Below are 26083 nucleotides of genomic sequence, written 5' to 3'. Positions count from 1 at the left end.
GTATTATAGAAGGTATTCAATCCTTTGCAACTCTCCGATAATATATAGTCGTAAACACAGTTGTCATTCCATTTTATACCATGCTTGGCTCAGTTGTGAAACTCAATGCAAATTGCTGGTAAATGTATCACACAACTCTTCAAGTAGTTGTCATCATTAGTTTCACAACTAAGTTATATGTTTTAGAAATTTATAACACAAGCCCACTAACAGATGTGCATACATTGTTTTCCTAACTCTTACTTTAGTTGTAGAACATACTCAACTCTTGTTTCACGACCAAAGGTATGTGTAGCAGAAATTCGTATCACAATCTTTGTTAGTGTAGTTTGGCCACTGTTTCAAAAATATTACTTGAGTTGTCATTATTTCTTTCACAACCAAAGCTATGTGTAGCAGAAATAGGTATCAAAACTATGTTTTGTGTAGTATAACTCCTTTATTGTGTAGTAGAAATATGTATCACATCCATTGTTTGTGTTGTATAACTTTATTTTCACAACTCCTAATTTGGTTGTAATCAATTGTTTCACAACATATACACTATGAAGCAGAAAAATGTATCACAATCTTTGTTTGTGTAGTATAACTCCTAGTTTGGTTGTAATCAATTATTTGACAACCTATGCTCTGTGTAGCAATAACCTTTTTTCCAGTATAGGTATATCCAATTACAACCTATTTTAGAAGTTGTGATTCATTTACATTTTATAAAAAGAAAATATATAAATTGGTTTTCAATTCACTCAAAAATATATTAATTGGTTTCCATTCCATTAAAATGTAACAGCATTCAAACACACAAACCCATTGAGAACAACGTAAACACATTGTTTCCATAAAAAAAAGAACAACATTGTTGCAAACTGATAATAAAAAAAGAACCATACTGCTTCCTGAAACACTCCCCCAAACAGATTAACACGTCAGATGGCATGCAATATCGAATCCTTGGCCCATGTGGTATAAGTTCCTACAAGTCTAATACACGCTTCAACTCATCGGTTTGCTTGTAGAGAAGAGAATCATCAGCATCAGAAGCCGTCACAGACTCACAGTTACTTTGTATGCTCGAAAACATATTGGCATTCCATGGTTTTCCATCTTTGGATCCGTTTCGGTAATAATCGCGTATGCAACAACCTCGTTCTCATTATACCAATTGAATAATCTGCAAGCTTTATCATTCCCTAACACTTCCTCCACCTTGGTATGCTAATTGGATTTTCATTTTCACGGTGGGAAAAAGTCCTGCTAGTGCTAGCAATAGCATGGTTGTTGCTAGCATTTTCAGACTACAGGAAAAATACAACAACAACATATGAAAATTGGAATTATCCAAAGAAATTTTTTCGAATGGCAAGTATTTTTGTTGAAACATATAAACACACTTACATTTGGACTGGCCTTGTACAATTGTGAGCCATCATGGAAGAAGACACATCTCGAGTTCCTTTCTTATACCAACACCAAACCGGCAGTATGAGAGGCAAGTTTAAATTCTTTAACTAAAATAAAACTGAATCGATAATAAAAATATCACCTCTAACAGTGTAAGTCTCATATTCAGTCCGTCATATTATCCCGATACTATTTTATGATCTTCTTATAATGGCTCTTGAAAACCATCTTTGTCTTAGTCGCTTCATACCCAATTCCTCTTAGTCTCCCTGGTTTGTCTTCACCAAGAGCTTTGGCGAGAAGATCGTTTGTCACAGATGATCCAACATCAGCACTATGCTCTTCTATTGCTCTTTCAATCTTTTCCTGCATTATTGTACATGTAACCCAATTATTCACATTTCTGCATCATTCAAACACATATAAACCAAAGAAAGAAGAGAAATATGAGTTGAGGTCTCACCAAAGCCTCCACAACACCAGGATTAGGTTCCTTTTCTTCCTTTTTATTTGTGACCCACTTTCCAAATTTCGACTCTATGAATCTATTCTTCTATGTTAAGCTTCTTTTGCTGCAAACAATATGTTAATCCAGCTAGTTAACATGTGACCATATAAATACAGTGAACATATATAGAACATTGGAATAAAGCATAACAATATAACATCTCATTTCCTCCTCGAGTCTCGCATAACCTTTTCGATTGATAGTATAGTCTAGTAGAACAGTCCACTCTCTATTCAAGGTAGCAATCTTGACGGATTTGTGAAATATATGGGTGGCACGCTCAGATTTAGACACATGAGACCATACATGCCAGAGGCTCCCTATTGTATGTTAATTTGTGGAATATGTGGATGACACTCTGAAACAAGTTAACAATGATGCACTTTTCATCCGTTCTTGCGATTAATTACGTTGTTTGAAATATATCCATATAAGATTTAATTTTATAAACCATTAATCACAAGATCATTGAATTTTATGATAATCACACAATAATATGCAAGCAGAATTTATGGAAAATACATGGTATAACTAATTCTTAATCTATCATCGATCAACTAGTAGTAGTGACAATACCCTGTGGAGGTCTCGGTTTCTCTCTATTCCTTTACCGTAATGAGTATCAATACCTTGGATATAATAGTGATGGTTATTGTTTCCTTTCTAGATAGAGAGAGGACCAAGTTTTTAGGGTTTTGGACATGATCATGTCGCAGATTGAACATCTGGCGACAGTTTTGGTGATGTTTTCGCTCCATCTTTTTTGTGAATGTCGTGTAATCTGTTTTGATAATCTTTATAGCGATATAGATTCGGCATACATCCGACTGCGTGATTTCTGCGATAGCATCCGAGATCTCTTTCACGAACTGAATTCCATGTTTTTGCTAACTTTTCTCGTTCGGGGAAACACACTTCTCTTTCTAGTCACCCCTTAGTCGGCGCCAATGTTTGTACCCAAAATTACTTTCAGGCACAAAACACGATTGATTTGATGGTGATGATGCAAAAAGGGTTAATAACATGAAGTAGGCCTAAACAAGATATACACGAATTTAACGTGGTTCGACGAGTTTTGCCTACATCCATGCACGAATCCCCGTAAGGAGATACATTTTAGTGATCAATCGATCACAATGATTTTTCATCCCTTTTAGGGTTTGTTGGTGTATTCTCATCTCTCTGGGGCGTACCCATTTAGGATTGAGGTTTTCTTCTATTTATATAGTTCAATATATGAGTTAAACCTTAATTTAGAAATACACTTCCTATATATGCAAGTAACATGTCCAGTAAGACATCCGAAATGTTCCAAAAAAATTCTGCAACAACTTGATCAACAATCAATCTAGAACTTCTCAAACCTTCCTGGATGATTCTGGCACTGAATCAGTGGACACGGGCCGAGATGTCATGGATCAGCGAATTTGACTTGTGAGCCTGACTTTGACCAATGGGTTGACTTTCTGATGTTGGATGCATGTTGACTACGGCTATCGATCTTTGACTGGCAGGTCTTGCTGGCACACTGGGTTAACTGGTTAACCGACATAATGGGATTGCAGCATGGTTGGCAACATGGATGGAAATATTGAATTGAAGACTGGACGGCATCATGAGTGGCAATTTGTCCTGTGGACTTTGCCGGGTGACATGGATGGTGTACAAAGTCTTGACCGTTTGATGTCGATTTTGACTGTTGACTGGCGATTGACTTTGACCATTGACCAATGATTGACTTCATAGAGCACTAGGAAGGATGGAGGGCTGCGTCTACTGGTCGGTAGACAAGCTTGGATGATAGATGAATGATGGTCCAAACAACATTTTGGCACACTACGTGGCAATTTCATGATTCGCCTACTTTTATGGACATCCTTTCTATTGAGTACCAAACTAACAATGACAACAGTTCATTGTGTTCTGATCTTTTGGTACCCCGAATTATAGAGTCAACTTTTTTTTTCTTCCAATTCACCTAGACTGTCGACTACATAGAAAAATCAAGAAACACCTTAAACACCATAGAGATCTTATACCTATCAGCATAAAATATATCATTCATGTCAAGTTCTCCTTCACCAAATACCAACGGAGGGTTTAATAATTAATAAACAAAGCGACATCACTAGCTCAAGAAGTAGTATAAAGAATCTGGCCACCATAGTCACCTCTAACAAAAGAGGTACTAGTTCCACCCGAATCATAACCTTGATATGAAAACAATCAAATGAAGAAAGAAAGACAAGGAATTCTAAAAGACAGAAAAATAGCGAAAAAACAAAGTTGAATGTGTATAAAACGATAGCTAGAAAAAAAGAATCATTAAGTTTCTTAAAAGAATTGCATTCAATAGTCCTATCTCGGATCGGTGGAGATAAACGATTTTTCCGACAATATCTCGTTTCGACGAGATTTTGTGTATCGTCTCGGTCAACCTATGATATCTGGAATTTCGTGACAATATCAGTCGAGAAGGCCGAAATTAACTACGTCGGTTACATTATAGTCCCTGGAACCAAAATATTGATGTACTTTTATTAAGAAATCAGCTCAGATCTATCAAAAACCTTGAACATGTCCGTTTATGATTTCACCTCTCTTCTTTCTCATTCAATGAATAATTTTGTAAGCGATTATTGTGTTACCATTAATCCTTTTACCACAAACATACACAGCTTGGTGTAGAGAAATAATTCAATCCGCAAGGTGGGGAGGGCCGACCGAAGAAAAACGAAATACGTTGATTGCATAACGCGTTATTCATTAGCGGTGTAATTTTTTTAGGTGAAAGTATCACTTTTCCTGATTTTCGCAACCAGCGGCATTTGCTTTTTTGTTTTTTGTTTTCTTGAATGATATATTTAGGCATATACTACTTCCATTTCTGGACAACAAATACTTTCACAGTTTCATTTTTTCCTGAAAATAAGCCAAATTGAAAAAGTGAAAGTATCATTTTTCCTGAAAATGAGTGAAAATCGTCCAACGAAAAACTCTAAATTTGGTATTGTTGTCTACACTCATTGTGTAGATCGCTTTAAAATCTTCACAGATGATAAGATTCATTTAATTTCAAGACACCGCTTTTTAGATATGTTATATAATAGATAGTTCAAATTCCATCAAAGATTCAAAGGGGATCCTCCCTTCGGGCCCTCACGTGGCCCGACCCAAAAAAGAAGGAAAATCTTAGTTGGGCCTTTCTTAATGACAGGATACCCATTAAACAGTATCCATATGTATATATGGATGGATTTAGGCCTGCACAAGGTACCGGACGGTATGGGTTTTTGACTAGATCAGTACCTGTACCCCCAATGGCCGACACCTGTACTTTATACCTGTACCTAGTACCTGTGTAGTACGGGACGATACATGTACCTGTTTAACTCGGTACGGGACAGGACGGGACCGGTTCTTTACCCGTAGCATATCTGCATATGTAAAAAAAAAAGAAAAAAAAATCTTGAAAGTTCTAAGTTTAAAAACTTCAACTGTTAAGACTTAAGAGTCTTAAGGCCTGAATAAATTCATACATACAACAACATCAATTGTTTAAGAGTTCAAGTAGAAAAAACAGAAAGCAAAGCAAAAAACAGCATTTCGACAGTTTCGCTTTGGCAATTGACCACTTTCATAAGTTTTCTGCGACAAAAAACGAACTCCATCTCCGAGCATCAAGCATCCAAAACCTCTGACAGTTGAACCACATCCAAGATGTCTGCAACAACAATTTCTATTTCAGTTTATGCATAAAGACATGAGTCGAAATATAACAACACGCACACACAGATAATCAACAATCTCTGTTAAAGGACAATAATAAAAAAAAACATTGACATTCTAAGCATTATCAGGTGGGAATGTGGGTCTTTGATTGTCAGTAAAAAACATAAGCCATGGAGAGTAAGACTTAAAACAGGTCCAGGATATGTAAATTTGTTTGTATTCATTCATTAACAAAAATGCATTAAATAAAACACTACTTATCCTTGAGACTGTGATTTCAAAAATGAATCAGCATCACCGCCATGGTATTAGCTTTCCTACTAAACCACATCATGCCTTGTTCCATTACCTGACATGTGGATCTTTTACTTATTTTTCCATATAAGTTTGTTATTACCTGAGCATACAAAAATGAACAGTAATACAAACAGATGCACAAAATACCAACCAACTTGACCATTACACCTAATGATCACTCAGCAACAAGGAATCAACCACCTGACGCATTCGTGTGAAAATGTAACTTTTCTGAGCTCATTATATAATTCGGAAAACTAAATTAGTGAATGAGATTGAGATAAATGCATATTGCACACATTAAAATGGCAAGTACTAAAATGTCAGATGCACACATTAAAATGCCAAGTACACACTCATCCTACAGTGTGTACAAAACCAGAAAAAGATGAGTGGTGAGCATGACTCAGCTAGTGGCATCAGAAAGGGAAAAGATCTGCGCGGACTTGTTCTATTTATTCTACCTACGTAGAGAAATATCTTAATTCTGCTGACTTAACTCATTCAAACACTCCATAAATTTCTTGATAAGTAAAAAAGAGGGCTAAAGTTAGCCTAATTGTTATTATCAAACTATGAGAAAACAAATACTATGAGAAAATATGGATGCAAGAAAAGAAAAATGTGCAATAACAAACCTGCATTTAGTGTATGAGTAAGCCAAAGTCTAAAGCCAACTGCAAAATGAACCACCACCAAGGATACAGTTTCTTCTTCCTCAACACCTGATCAAAACCAAAACAAAACTCAATTTCTCCCCCTTTCAGTTCAACCCAACAATAACCAACAAATACATTTAAATCAAAGATCAAATTGATTTACAATAGTAAACAAATTATGCATCAGAAAGACAACCATGAGCAATCAAATTCAGGGAACAGAAAGACAATGGACATTAAGAACCACAAAGTGGTCATAGCTCCTAATCTGCCATTGAAAAGGATACAAACCCTAACCCTATATTGAAGAGAAACTGAAAATCAAATCCAAATTAAAACAAAACCCTAGCTAAATTCAGAATCAGAAAATGAAATCGAATACCTGATGTTTGTACTTTGTATCAACTGATGAACAAACTGATGATTAGTTCTTCCAAACTCCAACCCTAAAATCGAAAAAAGGATCATATTAGAACAAGAAAACTTATAATCGATCATGAAATTGATATCCTAAAATCGATTTGAAACCCTAAAATTGAGAAAAGAAATCATATTAGAATAAAAAATCTTATACAGATGATGAACAAACCCTAAATCGATTTATAAAATACTTACCAGTAAATCGACATCCTTATACAGATGATGATGATGGCTTACTGCTAAAGGAAATCAAAATTGAAAGTCGACGATGGCATTGGCATTATACAGATGATGATGATGGCTTACTGGGAAATCAAAACTGAAAGTCGACGATGGCATTGCCATCTTCTCTTCTCTTCTCTTCTCTGAGAGGAAACTGAAAATATGAGAAAGGGAAGAAGGAGAAGGAAACGAGGAGAATATGACGGAGAAACTAAGAAAAGGGTAATAACCCCTGCTATCAACGGCTAGGATTTAATCCTAAAATCAATGGTTACAGATCCTCGGTACTACAGGACGGGAATAGCGTAGAACCGTTACTTGTACCTATTCCAGGCACAGTACCAGTTTCTAGTACTTGTATGTGTCCCGATCACGGTTCCGGGACGGTACCAATACGATTTCATGGGACGGGACGGTTCCTGTGCAGCCGTGCACGGATTACAAATAGAGATCATCGATCATTTCCAAGCATTTCATTTAAAATTTTTGAGTTTCGCTCGCAAATCTAGAGAAAGATCAATTCTAAATTTTCGAACCGATAAAGAGTGTTTTCTAGAGAGACAGAAAGTTAAGAAGAAGATGACGAAGAAAGTTCAGCAATGAATTCATCAAAGACAAACCGAAACCTAAAGGCATCACCAATTTTGATAAAAACTTCAAATCCGATTTCAGTCCTAATGGAGGAAGACGATAATCTGACAGAAATTCTTCTACTGTAACCAAGAAGAAGGAAAAACATTATTATTAACTTCACCATCCAAGAAACTCACTTCAACAGTATTTACTGGATCCATTTCTCCTCCTCCGAACTTCATCATCATCAACAACAATTTTAGATCCGAAAACTCAAGTTACTTCTTCTTCTACCGATTCTATTTAACCTAATCTAGATCTATCTCATTCTAAATTTCTCAAAAGAATTTTAAGCTTGTCCAAACGGTAAATTTTGATTTATTTTCTGTTGTTTGTATTTCGTGTTTTATTTTAAGAGGATGAACGAATCTCTTCTAAGTATATACGGATTGTATTGTAATTTTATATACTATCTGACAGCAGACAAACATGCCAGCAGATGGTAAATGAAGCAGAGAGAAACAAATGAAAATTTGACTCTTATCAATTCGTACAACCTGCTGAGTAAACCTTCAATTTGTTGTTGATTTTCTCTCAGGCTTCATACTCGGAATTCATCGAAGCGTCACAGGCCTCAGCGCTTGCCATATACAAATATGCTTTAACTTTAAACACATTGTCTCATTAGATAGAAAGCATTAGAAGCAAACTCTCATAGCAAGGGATGAAAAGATCATTTTCCGCCAAATGATATATAACATCCAGTACCATAGAAATAGTTGTGAAAACACTCATCTGTACAAAGTCTTTACATGTTCAGACAATCAGAAAACTGCAAAATTAGAATATCTAAGTGCTGCAAATCTTTGAACACACAGATCTCTGCTATAAAGGTGTCAAAGAAACGCCAAAATTGCAAAACACAGCTGCTCTACTTAGCGGCAATTACCCCCAGATGGTTGTTGATGTGTCTGTAGGTCATCCCTAGCCAAAGCATGTTGTTCTAGATTAGCCTTGCCTAAGCATGTTCTTCAGACAAATAAAGATACACAAATTAAGAAAATAAAAACAAAGAGACGGTTACTACATAAGTGATGGGCTAAAATCCAACCAAAGGGTTTCGTATTCAGTTCATTTGCTAGTGCTTTCTGCGTGCTTGTACGATAGCATGGATTTCTTTTTCTCTGGTATACAGTCGGTTTTGCAAAGATGAGCAGCGTAAAAAATTTAAGACTCAACATAGACAGGTAGCAAATGTTATTCATCCAGATTTACCCATTAGTTGATGACAAAGAACTAAAATTCTGCAAGTCCAACTTACTACTGGTCACATCGTGTAATTTGAGTGTTCTCACTTGGTTTCCGTTACTTCTGGTAAAAGTCTAGTTTTTGATTTGGATATCTTGAATTCTAGAATTTAAAGCTGAAATTCTACTTTCAATCTGTTTTGGTATTCAAACTTTTCATATATTTATGTCACAGAATCTGCTCTATGGTTTTCTTTTTTTTCTTCTTGAAACAACTGTCCACTAGTATGCATGTTTGATCACCGAAAGATTCACTGGCAATGGGTGTAATTCTTTTTTTCTGAGGTTAAACAGTTTGGGTAGAAAGAAACAAGTCCTGTAAAGAAGTTCTATGTTGCAGCAGCAGGTCGTAAGTTTGTGTATTGCCTATCAGGTGAAAATAATTACTGGTATTAGTGTTTGTTACACTACTAGTCAAGTTTGGCAGCCAATCTTGGCTCAGTGGAAAGCAATTAAAACATCTGAATTCTAATGAACGTAACATGGTAGATGATCCAACAAGTCTTACAAGTTAGTAAAAGATAAAATAAAACTCCCCTTTCTATTGAGACTAGATACTTCTTTTTTGCTTGTATGGTTGCATTCTCTCATAACAAGTGTCTAAACTAATTTTTATTTGCAGTATGGACAGCATCAAATATCCAAAAACACTTATGATAGACCAAATTAGGTAACCCAAATATGGACCAAAAATCTAGTGGTTCGTGACACTTATAAATGGACAAACCGTCCCTCAAAGGTTCACCGTTTCCTGTTCTAAGGCTTCGGTTTACGCCCACCTCATCGGTCCGCATTTGGGCTCCCACCACTGGTCTCCTATAAATCGAGGCTTCGATTTACGCCCACCTCATTTGCGCTCCTCCCAGTGGTCTACTATAAACCGGTATATCAAATGTGGGCCAACGAAATCGAGCTTCAGTTTCACCAAATGCAGGCCAATGAAATCCATCCATTTATGGTATCCACCTTAAACGGCCCATCTCTACTAATCCATCACTAATCCAGTGATGGAAGGGCATCGTCTACACTTGGACTAGATCCCAGGAATCCTCTACACTTGGATTAGGTCTCAGGATTACCCTGCGTTGGATCGGATAGAAGTTACTAAAAAAGAGCATCCTTGGACCCCAAAGGTTGTTTGATCGGTGTGCCAAAGGTAGTTTGATCAATATGCGCCAAAGGTTGTTGATCAAAGTAGATTAGCTTAAAGTCCAAAGTGACTCCTACATCGTAGTCATACATAATATTCTATTGCCTGATGAGAAGAGGCAAGAAGTGACATAAAAGTGAAATTGTGGGAATTAAATTGAGAAGAAAGAAAGCAGCACATATACAAGTAAAGAAGAAAATTTGAAAATCCTAGTTGCTTCTTTAAGCAGTGATCCTATTGCTAGGCCTAAAAAGAAAGAATTAGAGTATGGACTTTGACTATGCCTTTCTTTGCTAAGAAGATCTAACATAACCCTCTTTATTAAATTAAGTTATAAAGCAAAAATACGGAAAAGCAGTTTAATAGCGGAATCCATGAACTTGCCTGCTGCCATTTCCAAGCGTTGCTTTAATTCAGACTTTGCTACATGCCTCTCATTAATGTGGCTTCCTTTGAGAATCACAGTGTGTATCTTAACTGAACGACCATGAACCAGTATCTTTGCGAAATATTGTCTGCGGATAGTTTAGGAGTGGATTTTGGTTGGGTGAATGGAACATTTTCGGCTTTAATAAGACATAAGCCTGGAATAAAGCTAATGACACGAAACCAGAAGAGCAACATTATCTATACCATTATTATGAAAGAAAACAAATAATCCAAAAGTTAAAGCTATATTACTAATAGAGAGAAATTGTACGGAATGTTGACTGGTTATCAGCGGTTACAAGTTATTATTGTTCCCATTCCGTACTAATCTAATCCCTGACCACCTCTGATCAGTGAAAACCTGGAAAGACAACTCCTTGTAAGAAAATCAGGCGCTTTAAGAAACTTTGACGATATTCAAAATCTTGAATATATTCCTTCTTTAGTTTTTTTTTTACTGTGTCAGATAATTACCGTTGTTTATATTGTGCTATTGACACCGTTTGATCTATATGGAGATATGAAACTCTTGCTGATAAAAATAAATAAAATCAAAACTTGTTTAGTGGCAAGATCTTCTTCAGGCAAAAACTTTATGGAGTGACGGAATCTCCACCGAGCGATCAAGACTCCACCGCTCGATAGAGATTGCCTATTGTTCGTTGGGTTTGTCATTTTGGCAACTCCACATTGAGCAGAAAAATGGTATATATTATCGTCGAAAGCAAATTTGGATCACGAGGTAAATTTTGAGGTCACCACACCATGCAAATTTCAGATTTTGGTAGTTTTGTGTCGTTATACAGTTTTTACCATCGTTGTAAAAGGGTAAAATAAATTAATAATGAAAATATGAAGCAGTACAACCATCAATGGTAAGAAGGACCAACATACAATGTAAATGCATTACCCAAAATGTGGCAACAATGTTAAAACAGGACACAGTTAAAATGAGCTACACTGATACGATACAGTACATACCACGACATAGTTATATAAATAGACACCATAATCTTGACGGTACAACTGTATCTAACCTTTTAAAAACGCTAGAAACACACGGGGACCGACTTATTGACCGACTAAAAAAAGAGAGTCATAGCCGTTAGGATGAAGATGTGTAGGTCAACTTTTATAACATCATTTTTGTGATGCATATTTACCATTCATATTTAAATAGTTAGTACTTCCGGTCTCTTGTCTCTTTTTGACTATGCCCCATAATCTACCATCTTTTGCGCTATGGTAATATGTGTCGTCACTTTTGTTTGACTGTGTGCACCATACCGGTACTAGTTATACGGCATCTTTTTTTTTCTGGATTTGATTTGCGAGGTGAATCTAGTTCTGCATCTGATTCGGGCCAAGTCAGATGCTGGATCGCTTGTATTTTCAATTTTTTTTTGATATCCGACTCAACTTATATATTTGGCTTAGAACTATCTGGGTCAAATTCGATTCGGATCTTATTCGCTTATCACATATCTGACTGGAATTGGAAAACTTAGAAATATCTGGGTCAAGTTCGATTTTGATCTTATTTGCTTAGCACATATCTGTCTAGAATCAAAAGAACTCTGTGATTCAACTTGAGTTAGATATAAAAAATTTAAGTTCATTCAGATGTAATTCGGTTCCGTTATTTGTTTCAAAAAACCGTTTTATTGAGTTTATAAATAAGACATGTTTTTTGTTTTTAATTCCGTTTTCAGTTTTGTAAAATCCGGAGCTATTCCCCCGTTTCGGAATTTCTCTCTAGTCAGAAACAAAACAAAATCCCCGCCTAAATTCATCATTAGAATCCTCTGAAGATATTATCTTGAAGATTTTAAATCTTTCTGAAGAACAAGCTTTATTATTATGATCATGTGAAGTAATGGATTTCAAGAAACGATTATGATTATGAAGCAGGCAAACATATACCGACATTAATGAAAAATGTAGGTGGTATCTACTCTGTTTTTAGTTACACAACTAGAAATTGTACTGATTTATTTTTCGTTTTTCCTGAAATTTTCTTGAAGATTCTCGGAAGATTTAATTTGTCTTACAATAATGGTACTTTGCGTGTTAAGCTAGATGATTCTGAAACCCAAATTGATTAAAGTGAAGCTGAGGAACAAAAAAAAATCCAGCTTGATTCTTTTTTCTTTCACTTTATTTGTTTTCGTCTTCATTAGTATCATTACTTCTGTCTCTCTCTCTCTCTCTCTCTCTCTCTCTCTCTCTCTCTCTCTCTCTCTCTCGATTGCTTCTGTCTCTCACTCTGGGTTTTTTCAATCAAGTCATTTCGTGAATATTTTCTTATTTTGGTAATAAAATCAGAACAAAGTATTTTTATCAAAAATTTCTCAGTTGTTCTTATTCTCTTTTATTTGCAATCCTTTGAAGATCAGTAGCAACATCTGCATCATTCACAATAACAGCAGCAGCAACATTGATGAGTCCCAACTAACATAGAGTAGTGTTCTTCTCGTCTGATCAATTCCATTATTACAGGTCAGTTCAATTAGTATCAGTAGGAATCCGATTTTCTTTTCTTATTTTTTCTCTCTCAAGTGATTTCAGTTTACAGATTTTTGTAAGGAGGAATCACGATCAGCATTGGTCTGATAGACTAGAATATAATTACGATTTGATCATCATTCAGTAGTAGTTTGAGGGAGATAAGGGGACAATGATTCTGATTCTCCTTCTTCTTCAAAACAAAACCAAAAAATACTATTTTTTTTCCCTGCTTCTTGTCTCCTTATCCTGTACGAGCTTGACACTGTGCATGCATTTGGGTTTTCTTTTTCTTCCTCATTCATTGATCTTAGAGGGCTTTATTAACACACCCATGTTGTAATTTCATTTCGGGTTTTTCTCTAAATTCTTTTTAGGGATTTTACTGATCTAAGAATTTTTATTCAATTTTGGGTTGAATTGGAATTTGATTGAGATCTAAGAATGTGGTTTGATGTTTGTTAATTCTTCTGCTTGAATCTGCTATATATTGGATTAATTAAAGAATGGTGCAAGAAATGTTGATGTTGATTGTTTAATTATGACATCTCAGAAAAAAAAAGAAAAAAAAAAGAGATTTTTTTTTTTTTTTTGAAGAATGAAGTTTGTCATTGTTTAAGTATTCATTTTGTTTTTTGCAGGCAGGGAATATTAATTTAGTTTTCTTATACCAAAGAAGAAGAGAAGAAGAAAAGTAAAGGAAACAAAATGTTAACATGTATAGCTTGTTCAAAGCAACTAGTTGAAGACGATGAAGGCACGCGTGGCACTCCAAGTACTAAAGAAGCCGTCAAAAGCCTGACGTCGCAGGTTCGAATCTGAACTTGAGCCCTACCCCCATATATCTCTTTTCTTTAAATCTATTCAATTCAATCAATCTACTTCTCTGACTCTCTCTAATTTAATTCAACTTCTTCTCATCTCATGATAATAATAAGTTGGTTGTTCATTCATTCATATTCATTCATAACAATAAACACCACAGAGCTCAGCAGAGTTGTCTCTAGTTTCTAGGATTTTTTGAGTCAAGGGGGACCAATAATCCTCATTGTTCAACTTTATTGAAGCATATATTGATGCATATAAGGTACTAGTACCCTCACAGCTAAGGGCACCCCAAGAAAAGAGAAAGAAAACATCTTTAACCATTCAAATTGATGATTTCTAAATTTGGTTAAATTGTCTAAAGACTCTTCATTTATCCAAGACATGGGTCTGTTTACTTCGAAATAGTAGTACCTAGTTTCGTATAAGTCTCTTCTTTAAGAAACAGAGAGACTAGTGACCACACTGCTTTTTGGGTACTACAACTTTGATCATACGATTATTTATTAGACATTTTACCGAGATTGCTAATAGGGGGTGCCAATTTGCTTGGGGGTGTACCAGAATTCAGAAAAGACTCTTGAATGTTACAAATTTGATATCCTTTCTCTAGTCCATGTCAAAACCAGGTACCCTTAGTAAAAAAGTAAAAAAGAAAAAAATTGGCATTTTCTTGAAACAAGAATTGAACTAGGGCACACCATTAATGTTGTAATGGAGTAGTGATTATCATCATCATTCATCGACATCAAATGCAAGTATGCAACACCCCCACAAAGCAAAAATTTGGTTTCCTTATGTTCAACAATGTACGAGAATTATGGTCCACCACCTACAAGAAAAACGTTGAGAGTGCGATATTGTCTACCAAGTTGCAATTCTTTCATTTATTTATCCTGTCTGTGTGATTAGTATGTATTGTAGGTCAATTCCCTCATTAAATTTAGGGACCGCCAAATATGATTAGCACTAATTACAATTTTTATAATGTGCCGAGGAGGCGCACAATCACATCAAACAAAAAGAAAAAGCTAAAGCTACAATACATGATTAGCACTAATTAGCATAGAACTTCCTGATTACTTTATGTTTAGTGTGTTTAATTTCGAATGAGATGGGAGTTCTAGAAACAAAGACACGAAGCATATATTTAAGAGAAGAAAGTTTTCAAGAGGACTACCTGAAGGACCCATGCACGAATTCTTGTTCTTTTTTAGTAGACAATATGTAAACATCTTTTACAGCCTAACTTCAGACTTAAGGGAAAGAAACCCCGGCCTAATCCTAATCCCATCATTAGTCAAGTCCACCACCATTAACGGATTCTAGTTTCAAATCATAGCAATAGTCACTCATCCTGTCTCTTTTTTTGACTACTTTACAGATCAAAGATATGGCGTTGAAAGTATCGGGAGCTTATAAACAATGCAAGCCTTCGTCTAGCACTAGGACTTCAGGTAATTATAAAAAGGGGAACCAAAGGCAGTTCACGGCGGATTATGACACGGTTTCGGAAGGAGTTAACTATCCTTACTTGAGAGGAGGAGGAAGTTCAAGTTCAACACCTGCTTGGGATTTCCCACCTGTAAATAGAGATCATGCTTCTGATACGAGGTTCAAGGGAATGTCGGGTGATGGTAGGACTCGGTTAGACCAATCGGGTAACTTGGTTCTTGTAGACGATGAAGAACCTAAAGAGTGGATGGCTCAAGTTGAACCGGGTGTGCACATTACCTTTCTTTCTTTACCTATGGGAGGAAATGATCTAAAGCGAATTCGTTTCAGGTATATTAAGACTACTATTACCATCTCTAGTAAGTTTGCTTGTTACTCCAAATTAAGCTAACTATTATGATATTTTAATACTAATTTGTAGCCGAGAGATGTTCAATAAATGGCAAGCACAACGATGGTGGGGAGAGAATTATGACCGGATCGTTGAACTCTATAATGTTCAAAGGTTTAGTAGGCAAGCTCTTCATACTCCTCCAAGGTCTGAGGATGAGGTAATTTAATTTCTTGTACTACAGATAGTTTTTTAGTGCAATCACTTGGTCTTAACATATTGAAATTTTACAGAGAGATTCATCGTACTCAAGGATGGGATCAGCAGGAGAAAGTCCAATGACACAACCAATGGGCAAAGAATGGACGCCAAAGAATTCTTACAAATTCTCTGGACTTGGTGGTGGTGGTGGTGGTGGTGGAGGCACTAAAGGGTTCTTTCCATCTGGCGACCCACTGGATCAAGGTGGTAGAGGAAGCCAACATTATGGTGGTGCAGGTTCAAGTTATCACGGTGGAGTAGGATTCAAGGGAGAAGCATCATCTATTGATGCATCTCGAACAACAACTTCATCTAGAGATGAAGCTCCTTCTATTTCTATTAGCAATGCCAGTGATATGGAGTCAGAGTGGGTGGAACAAGATGAGCCTGGGGTATACATTACAATCAGACAACTTCCTGATGGTACGAGGGAGCTACGGCGTGTAAGATTCAGGTAATTACAGCCAACAATAACCTCGATTCTTTGATACAATTCATAAGAGCACTGCCAAGTCCTGGTGAATCACAATGCCATTCTTATTTTGCTTACTACATATACTTCGCGTCTCTTTTGCAGCCGAGAAAAGTTTGGAGAAGTGCATGCGAAGTTGTGGTGGGAGGAAAACAGGGAAAGAATACAAGCACAATACCTTTAAAGTTTTCAATATTTTTTTTTTTTACAAATGAAAAGCTAAAGGAGGAGATTATATCTCATTGAGAGGAAAAAATTTACAGCACAGGTTCATCATTTTTCTAATTCTTTTTTAATATTATCAATGAACACTTCATTACTTGAAATGAAGAGTTTCGCAATGTATTAATTCTTTTTTTTTTTTTCGAAATCACACCATTTTGTAAATTTTTATTGTTTCATTTCTTGATTTTGGGTTTTCACAATATGGTTTGTTGTTGTCAATGTTAACTCCAAGTTGCAAGCTAAACGAACATCTTGTTCGAAATGAATGAACAATAATACTTTAGAGCTGAACATAGTTCATAACAATATAATCTGATTATTAAGAAACTGCAAAGCAAAACATCTTGTTCGAAATGAATGAACAAGAATACTTTAAAGCTGAACATAATTCATAACAACGATCTGATTATTAAGAAACTGCAAAGCAAAACGAAACCTAACAACTTTTTTTAGCAGTCACACGTTTGCTGACTGAGTAATAGTACGTAGCAGGACCACCACGCTTGCAAGATCAACAGAGAGAGCAAAGCAGATTCTCATCTCATGCCTACTGATTGAGGGCAAGATCTATTAATAGCGATAGAAGCTGAAAGAGAAAGACGACCAATGGACTCAGTTCCTTCTGTGACATTCTCGTTCAATAATAGAAATCACTCTCAAAAGCAGACACTGTTGTATAGAACTCTATGATGCATGTCAAAAGTTGGAACAGAATGATGGCTTTGGTCACGTATTGACAGAACAATAATGGTAAACATGTCCAACGCCCTGTAACCAAATTGGTACAAAACGAGACTCCTAGTGTGACTCTGGAGTCTGGACTCTGGAAATGTTATGTCTCATTAAGTATATACAGTCTTAAGGTAATTTGGTGAAATGTCCTTATCGAGTCTTCTCTCCCATGCCCCTTTTCCTTATCATTTTCCATTGTTTGTCCCCTCACACGAGCTTTGGGGAAAGTCTGACACTATTTTGATGTATTTGGCATTACATAAACACTCTGCTTCATGCACAATGCCTTCAATAGTAAAAACAACAGACAGACAAAAAAGAGAAATAAATAGTGTGCGACTGTGTAAGGAGGATCTTTCAGGGCATCTCTGTCATGTACCTGACAGGTGCCCTTATGAGTTCAAGCTTATTAGAGGGGCGGCCGGCATTCTAATAGGATAAAAAGAGTCGTTACATGATCATTCAAGGTGTCCCTTATCAAAATAACTGGAAATGACAAATCAATCCTCATTATTGATAACCTAATTTGGCGATGATAATTAAATTTAGTGTTAATGATTAATTTCACTTATATTAACTCAAAATCAAAACAAAATCAGATTTTTAGAGTTAAAAAGAAAAAGAGTACAGAGAAGAAAAGAAAAACTTTTGTGATATTTGTGAAACCCTAGATTTTGATTCACTCAACCAAAACGAGTGATTCCAGTGACCCAGTATACTTCTAAATTAGTTCTCATTATCTTTTCCCACTCAAAATTATCTAAACTACGTAACAAAATCAAAACTTTTAAATTTTCAGAAGAACTTACGGTTGCAATTTTGCTCGTGACCAACCGTAACTCTTAGTTACGGTTCGTAAGTTATCGAATACCAACCGTAACTGGTTAAATTTGGGGAAGATCCAATCGTAAAACCAGTTACGGTTGGTAATTAAATTTCGGCAACACCCGTAAATAAATTACGGTTGGTAACTAATGAATCGAGACCAACCGTAACTACCCTACGATTGGTGCGTCAACTTAGCTTTTTAACCGTAAATCATTATTTGATAAATTCTTAAGACACAGGATTATTTACTATTGGCATGGTTGTTTGAGTTACAAACCGTAACTGAACATATTTCTCAAAACGAAGAACTTACAGTTGGTATTTGAGTTAAAACCAACTGTAACATCAACCCAATCTACAGTTACGGTTCGTATTTGAGTTAGTACCAACCGTAACTCACATGCAACCAGAAATTTCAATTTCAATTTTAATACAAAACCATAATTTTTGATACAAAACTAACTTAAATCCAAGACAATAAACTAAACCCTAACTGGGTTTTTCCAAACGTTTGTCAAATCGCCGATTAATCGAAGACAATGAAATTTTCAGTTTTGATGGAGGTTACGGTTGATGGAGGAGAAGAGAAGAAGAAGAAGAAGATGAAACAAAAAAATTGATTTGATTTTTTCTGATTCATTAGGTTTAAAAAAATCTAATTTGATTTTGGTTGTTTAAGGTGAAAAGGGTAATCTAGTCAATTTAAGTCTCCTTTAGGACGTCCCCTAACCAATTAGAGGGACATTACTATCATACTGCCACCCCTATAATAAGCTTGTATGAGTTGAGTTAGCCCATAGCCATCAGCCTAGTTTTTTATTTTTATTTTTATTTATTTTTTGAAACATGTAACTTGTTTAACCAACTAGGAAATGATTACACAGAGGGTTTTTTTTTCTTTTTATGCTCGATAATAAGAATTTTATTGATAACATAAAGAAATGCACAGAATACGAAAAGGGACCATAAAAGATCAATAACCAAAAATACAAACGAAACTACTTTATCAAATGCTAGCTAAATCTATAAAATAGCCTTGATGCTCATTTTCTAAGCTCACTAAGACGTTTAGTGTTGTATACCAGTTGTTCTCTTTTTTCTAAACTGACCCTTTTTTTTTTTTGTCAGAGTATTAGCTGAAAAATTGAATTCCCTATAGCTATGAGTAAAAGCCCATTCAGTAGTACTGCTGCATATTTCTTTTCCATTTAGAGATTGCAAACCATGGGACTTGAAAAGACTTAAAGGCCTAAATTAATGATTTCGAGTATGATTAGAAAATTAATCTTTTAAAGCCATTTCGAATGAGCCAAATGATAGGATAAGGGAAACCCTATATGTAAATAACCACAGTCGCACGGTGTCTAACTAGTAGACAGAGGCAAGTATAGGTCGAACCCACAGGGAGTGGTGGAAATACTCTAATCAATATCTTTAATAAGATAACGAGAAACATTATTTTTGGATTTTTAGAAATGCGGATGAAATAATAAAATAAATAAAAAGAACTTAAATGCAGTGAGAAAGGTAGTCAGTAACCAGGGTCTAAAGTATCCACCATTATTTCTATTTGGTACTGAAAAGAATTCATAATCCAAAATATGCATCTACATCTTTGTTCTATTGCAACACCTATTATCGGTATATTTTCTCTACCATGACTTGCGTCTCCTAAGTATAAGCCATCAAAGTCTCTCAAGCATGACCTATCAAATTATAATGGCAAACAAATTATTGAAACTATGTATTTATAGATTTGCTATTATTATTTTGCATTGTTTAAGCATAACCCATCAAATAATTTAACCTAAACATGGATTATCAAATATTATAACAAATAAAATTGCAAACTAGATATTTATGCACTTAGGCTATTGTTTCGTACAAAGCCGATGAAGCAACAACGATTATTCAACATCAAATCAATAAAGCATAAGTATAGAATTGGTTGAATTAATTCATAATTGTCTAAAACCAAATATTATCAATTTAATCAAGGTCTATTGCTAAAAATGGTTTCAATCAAAGAACCCTTGTTACAAAATTCTATCTAGACATGGCTTTCTCAAAAAACATAAACATATAAAAGAAAAATCAATCACCAATCCAAACGAAATGGGAAAAATAAAAATGCAAACCATATTCCCGTTTCTCCTCTATAGCCGTAGCTCTATCTGTTCTCCTCTTCTCAGCTCTGCAGCCGGCTTCCCCTCTTTCTGTTCTTTACTTAGGTTTTAAAACCTTCTTTTGCTTCCAACTCCGGATCCAGTCCAAGATGTTAATTCTCTTACGCACCAAGTCCACCACAAATAGGCCACTTGAATCACTGCCCTTCGAAAATCAAACCAGCTCCGACTGCAGACAGAAAGGACGATGCCAAGAATCACCTTGTTTTAGTTTTCATTCTCGATCTCGCACCAACAGATGTGCGTAAAGAACATGGACGGCATCTGCTTTGAGTCGTCCCATTTTTGCTCAAAACTGAATATATAAAAAGATGATGTTCGATGCCTCCAAGAAATGTTATTAGATGATTGCCACGTCCCTCCTGTTTGAGATGTTTCTTGATGTTCAAATGGACCGCAAATGTATATGAATGAAATGCATGTCCCACTTATCAGTACGCCCTAGTGGAGTTCAGGTGCTTGAGTAAACAAAGCAAATTCTTTGTTTTCATTTGTGCTCTTCCCTCGTGAAATGTAGCCAAGCAGGTGGTGGAATATTAATTCCCACTATATCTGGTGCCGTGGGCAGCAGATCGGAGCTTTTAACGGCAACCACCGTTATAGTTCCTATTTTAGGTGTTCATGGTCCGGATGATCCAATTCATTTGTACTTTTTACAAAAATACTTAAAATAATATCATTAATCAAAATATCGAGTCCTACTTAATATAAATATGGGTATAAAATGTAGCACTTGCGTGCTTATCACCAAATAGTCTCAATCTTTTCAAAAAAATTCACATAGATCCCCTTTTCATCGTATTTTTCCTTTTCTTTCCTTTTCTCTTCCGCTCGCTCTTTTTTGGAAAGTTTATTTAAACTCTCATCTTCCTCATTAGAACGTTGATTAACCTTCTTAGTATGAATCTTTTGGATTTGATTCTTGCAATTAGAAAAAAGATTGGTATGGATGTGCCACGTACAAAGGAATTGTTGAGCAAGTGGAAAGACTTGACGAACGACACTTATAACTGCAGAATCTTTATCTGTAAATATAACCTGTGGCGTCTCTTCTCCACGGTAAATCAACCTCACTTGTTTCAACGCCCAAACATAGTCCTCTATTTTTTCTTTTTCCATAAAGCACCATGTAACGGTGAATGAATTTTTATCCGAAGTATGGCTTACCATGCATGTTCAGCATCAACATGTTATACTTGTTTGTCTTGTAGGTGCAATCTATGAAGAGAACCTGGTAAAAACACTGAGCCAAATCTACCATCCTTGGATGTGCAAGAAAAATATGAGTCACTTTCTCATCCGGACCCACCTTAGTTTGCATGGCGTAGTTAAGTGTTTCTGCTAACCACTCTGATTGTTGCATAATCAACCTACCATTCCATTTGATTCTCTTAACCATTGCTTTGGCGGCGTTGATTGTGGAAATGGTGGACAAGTTATCCTTATCTTCCGCCCTTATTGCATTTATGATCTTAAGTGGTCTAAATCCCTTCATCTGCCTAACTCTATCCATCTGATGTGGTTTCAACCGGGTATATGCAGGGTGTCCATATAAACTTGTGGGTGGAGGATGGTTGTGACGACCGTCCGGAATACTATACAGCCGGAATAGATCGGTTTCATGACTTCTTTTGAAAACAATCCTGAACGGGCATTCACACTTCTTCTAATTTGTTCTGTATATCCTAGTGTCTTCTTCTCATACTTGTAATTCTTGCCTTTGTAACTTTCTCCCTTCTTACCCGCTCTCTCGCATACCATTTCCATCTTGTTACAATCGACGTTTCTACTTTGAACAACCACACACATCTTCTCTTTTGCCTTAGTGATAAGTCATTCCTTGATGTCATCCTTGGTTTCCCATGTCTACATTGAGCAAACAATTAAGTTAGACAACCATGAGATCACTAATAAAATTATTTGAATATATAAATATATCGATTCGGTTAAGGTAAACGTATCAAATCAGTCATATAGTGTTGGGAGGTATCTGGACCCAATATAGATACGAGTTCTGGATGGGAGCTTTGTCGTACTACCAACTAAAAAAAACACAAAACTATCATTAGAGGGTCGTTCAGATCTTTTATGTCCAAATGACGACTCTTCATACATTAACTTTTCAGTCCTTAGAATCGTCAACAGTTTTTTGGCATATTGACGACAGGCATCTAGCATCGTCAATCAAACTTTTGCAGATTGACGACTTTTCTGACTGATATTAAGTGCATTCGTCTTATATAAGAGTCGTCAATCTGCTGAAATGAAAATTGACGACTTCGTAGGAAACCCTTTAAAGTTTGAAAAAAGTATATATTTAGGGTCGTCAACTTATAAAATTTAACAAAAAAGACTCAAGATACATGCACCATTCTGTTTACAAAGATTTAGGGTCGTCAACTTGTAAAGAAAGATTGACGGATTTCTATGAAAACTAACGACTCTTTACAAAGATATATGCACCATTCTGTTTTGTTTTCTTCTAATGTCGTTTAGTTATAAATATCAAACCTGACGACCGCTTATACATAGTCTTAGAGTCGTTTAGTTGTAAATGTAACACATTAACGACTCAAGATACTACTAGCATTTATTGGAGAATTGAACTCTACCAAATGTGGTTGAGGCAGTTGGCTCGTTCAATTCTATAAATACAGACCCATATCTCACCTCTTCCTTACCAACACCATAATTATCAACCTTCTCTTCTCCTTCTCATTTATTCATCATCCAAGAGGAAAAGAAGAGAAACACTATGACTCCCTACACTTACGAAGAGATTTGTACCATTACAAGAGCTTGGTTGGCAGTCACAAACCACTTTAAAAGTCTAGACAAAGACATTTATGAAACATCGGATGCTTGGTGGAACCGCGTATTCATCGTTTTTGTGGCGTTGGACGGAAATCGCAACTCAAGGTCTTTGAAACAAGTCAAGGAACGATTTAAGGAGATAAAATTCGAGTGTGATGTTTTGAAAAGAGAATTTACGACCATAAGGGAAGCCTTTCCGGATATGGTGGGTACTATAAGAGTAAGTATTTAAACAAGAGGTAAAACTTATCCAAAGCTTTGATCGATACTAACTAAATATGTTTGCGTTTGCGTTTCAGATGAAGAAGGCGTATGGATACTACGAGGGGCTTCGTGGGAAAAAGTTTGAATTACACGATTGCTACTTTATCTTCAATGGAACCATGTATAATTACATGCTTTATAATTGAGTGGAGAAGTGCATCGTTATCATGTATTGTATTTAACCCTATGAAAGATGTATGACTTTTACGATTCAATGAAATGGTACTATGAAACCAGAAATTATTAAAAAATAAAACAAGTTTGAGTCGTCAATATTAGAGACGTATGGAACAACGACTCTCATTTAATATGAAAGGGTCGTCCGTATATAATAATGTTAAACTGACGACCCTTAGAGTGATATCTACAGAGAGTAAAAGGTTTTTTAGTCGTTGGGTTCTAAATATATTGAGTTAACGACTCTAGATGACTTAAAAGATGGATTCGTCATCTTTTCCAAACTTGGTTAACGATTTTTCATAAATGTGGATAGGAGTCGTCAATGTTTGCAAAGTAGATTGACGATTTTTCATAACTGAAGATTGGAGTCGTTTATTTATGTGCCAATTCACCGACAACTCTCAAGGGTCGTTAGTTAATTATACTCCCGACCTAACGACCCTCACTAAGAGTAGTTCCATATCGACCATAAATCGACCACTTGGAGCACCATTCAGACAATTTAAAGAGTATAGGAAGTTTACCTGATTCTTTTGAACTTCGGGTTCTTCATTTTGAGTATTGGTTCCTTCATTTTGAGCAAAAGGATCTTCATTTCCACCATTATTCAAGGCTTCCTCTATTAACATGTCTTCATCAAACATCCAATCCATAGGATTAGTTGACACAATCTCACCATCAACACAATCATGTATGTTGTTGAATCTTCACCTACATCATTTCCTCCAATAGAATCACTCATTTCAAATAACCCTAAATTTTCCCCCGAAACTCACTTTCTTCCTCTCTCCAACACAAAAACACAATTTTTCTATTATCAAAATTTAATCCTTAAATCTGATTTTAATCTAACCAAATTAATTAACTTAACTTAATTATTAATTACCACTAATGATTTGGGGTAGTTTAGCCATTTAAAAAAATTCGGGATAAGGGATAACCCCAATTACTATTTCATGACCTTTTTTTTATCCTGTAGGTAGGACCCCCAATTATTTTTTCCACGACCCCAATTCGGCGGTGTAATATATATATTTCAGCGTATAACATAAAGATTAAACTAGTTTTAAATGATTTTACAAAAGTAATACTTATCAGATTCTTCTCTATACACCAACTCCCCCTACCAAATATCATGAATGTTCATTGTTCAATCCCTGAAAATCTAGTTCAGTGGGCCAATCCTGTAATTACTTTTTTTTCTCTATTGGGCTTAAATGTTATTCCAAAAAACACTGTACCCTGAACCTAATCTCCTCCTACTTACCCAAAATTGTCATGGCAATTAATGGAATTTGCACATTTTTAACCTATAAAGAAATTAAATTTATGAAACGATTAGGCCATTTATTGTGTTGCATTTGTTGACTAGGTACGCTGTCAAAATCATGAGATGCAATGAACCAAAACTATTGAAGTTTGAACTTTGAACTACCGCATTCCAGTTTTGCAGTCATTAATATCTTTTCCCCCACAGCCCGGCACGGCCCGTGAATGACACAAAAGAACGTAATGATCTGCTATGCTCCTTAAACTATATACTTCGATGTTGAGAAATCTCGAGAGGGATCTCATCCGTTCATATTTCAGATTATGTGGCCGATGATTCATAACATTTATGATCTAGATAAAAGGAGTTTCCAATAAAAGATTTTAAGTTTTATCTCGAAGGACTATAAAATCTATAGCATTTATGGTTAGATCACCCAAACTTCCACGAAAAAGGCTTTGTATTAAATTTTTCGATGTTTTCTCGTCGGGTGTAGAAGAATAAAACGTATATCATGGTTGTTTTCTTCTGATTTGCGATTTGGATCTAAGTCAAACCATAACTCATTGCGAGTCAGATGTCAGACCTCTTGTTTTCTATTTTGAGTTACATCTGACTCGCCCTCTGGCTCAGACATAACCCCTGATTCAGACTTGTTTGAGTTAGGTATGAAAATCCCCCTGACTAATGGGATCTAATTATGGACTCACATATTTTGAAGCCGGATAAGTCAAGTCTAATTAAAAAACAAATATATTAGATCAGATCAAGATGAATCAGATAATTTCATTCAGATCTAGACGACTGAGATCCAGACGACTGAGATCTTAGTCAGGAGTAAACAAACAAGGTAGTACTCTGCCATTCATCCGCATTGTTTTCGATAAGACTCAAAACCCTTGACCAGCCGGGCCCCCACAGTATCTAGTTAGGGTACATCAAACTTTGAAAGGCATGTTCACACACCATAGGAAAACTATTTGGTTCATGCATCTGTGATTCTTTCTTCTCTGTTTCTGTAACAGTCAAAATTCATC

At 35.8% G+C, this 26083-nt stretch overlaps 1 protein-coding gene and 1 long non-coding RNA gene across 3 annotated transcripts; one reads left to right on the top strand and one right to left on the bottom strand.

Annotated features, from left to right (window-relative positions):
- Positions 1 to 5375: 5375 nt before the first annotated feature.
- Positions 5376 to 7415, bottom strand: LOC113292817. Its single transcript, XR_003331885.1, has 4 exons — positions 7213 to 7415; positions 6980 to 7043; positions 6577 to 6663; positions 5376 to 5633 (listed from the first exon to the last, which is right to left on the bottom strand). It is a non-coding gene; the product is annotated as an uncharacterized LOC113292817 (long non-coding RNA).
- Positions 7416 to 12436: 5021 nt separating this feature from the next.
- On the top strand, positions 12437 to 17063 carry LOC113295262 (protein BREVIS RADIX-like). 2 transcript variants are annotated; one of them, XM_026543612.1, is made up of 6 exons: positions 12437 to 12638; positions 13845 to 14013; positions 15413 to 15813; positions 15905 to 16034; positions 16108 to 16529; positions 16653 to 17063. In XM_026543612.1, the coding sequence occupies exons 2-6, from the start codon at positions 13912 to 13914 to the stop codon at positions 16729 to 16731; spliced, it is 1134 nt and encodes a 377-aa protein (XP_026399397.1). In that variant the 5' UTR covers positions 12437 to 12638; positions 13845 to 13911; the 3' UTR covers positions 16732 to 17063. The 2 variants fall into 2 exon arrangements, with proteins under 2 accessions (XP_026399397.1, XP_026399399.1); XM_026543614.1 differs by lacking the exon at positions 12437 to 12638 and adding an exon at positions 13079 to 13197.
- Positions 17064 to 26083: the final 9020 nt, after the last annotated feature.

Source organism: Papaver somniferum, chromosome 7 (genome assembly GCF_003573695.1).
Source record: "Papaver somniferum cultivar HN1 chromosome 7, ASM357369v1, whole genome shotgun sequence".
Lineage (NCBI taxonomy): Eukaryota > Viridiplantae > Streptophyta > Magnoliopsida > Ranunculales > Papaveraceae > Papaver > Papaver somniferum.
Note: the sequence above shows the minus strand (reverse complement) of the source record. Positions and strands in the feature narration are given on the sequence as shown.

Excerpts from the sequence above, each read along its gene's own strand:
- LOC113295262 (XM_026543612.1), top strand. The coding sequence starts at position 13,912 with ATGTTAACATGTATAGCTTGTTCAAAGCAACTAGTTGAAGACGATGAA. Across the intron at positions 15,814-15,904 it reads CTAAAGCGAATTCGTTTCAG|CCGAGAGATGTTCAATAAAT; the intron begins GTATATTAAGAC and ends ACTAATTTGTAG. Across the intron at positions 16,530-16,652 it reads CTACGGCGTGTAAGATTCAG|CCGAGAAAAGTTTGGAGAAG; the intron begins GTAATTACAGCC and ends TCTCTTTTGCAG.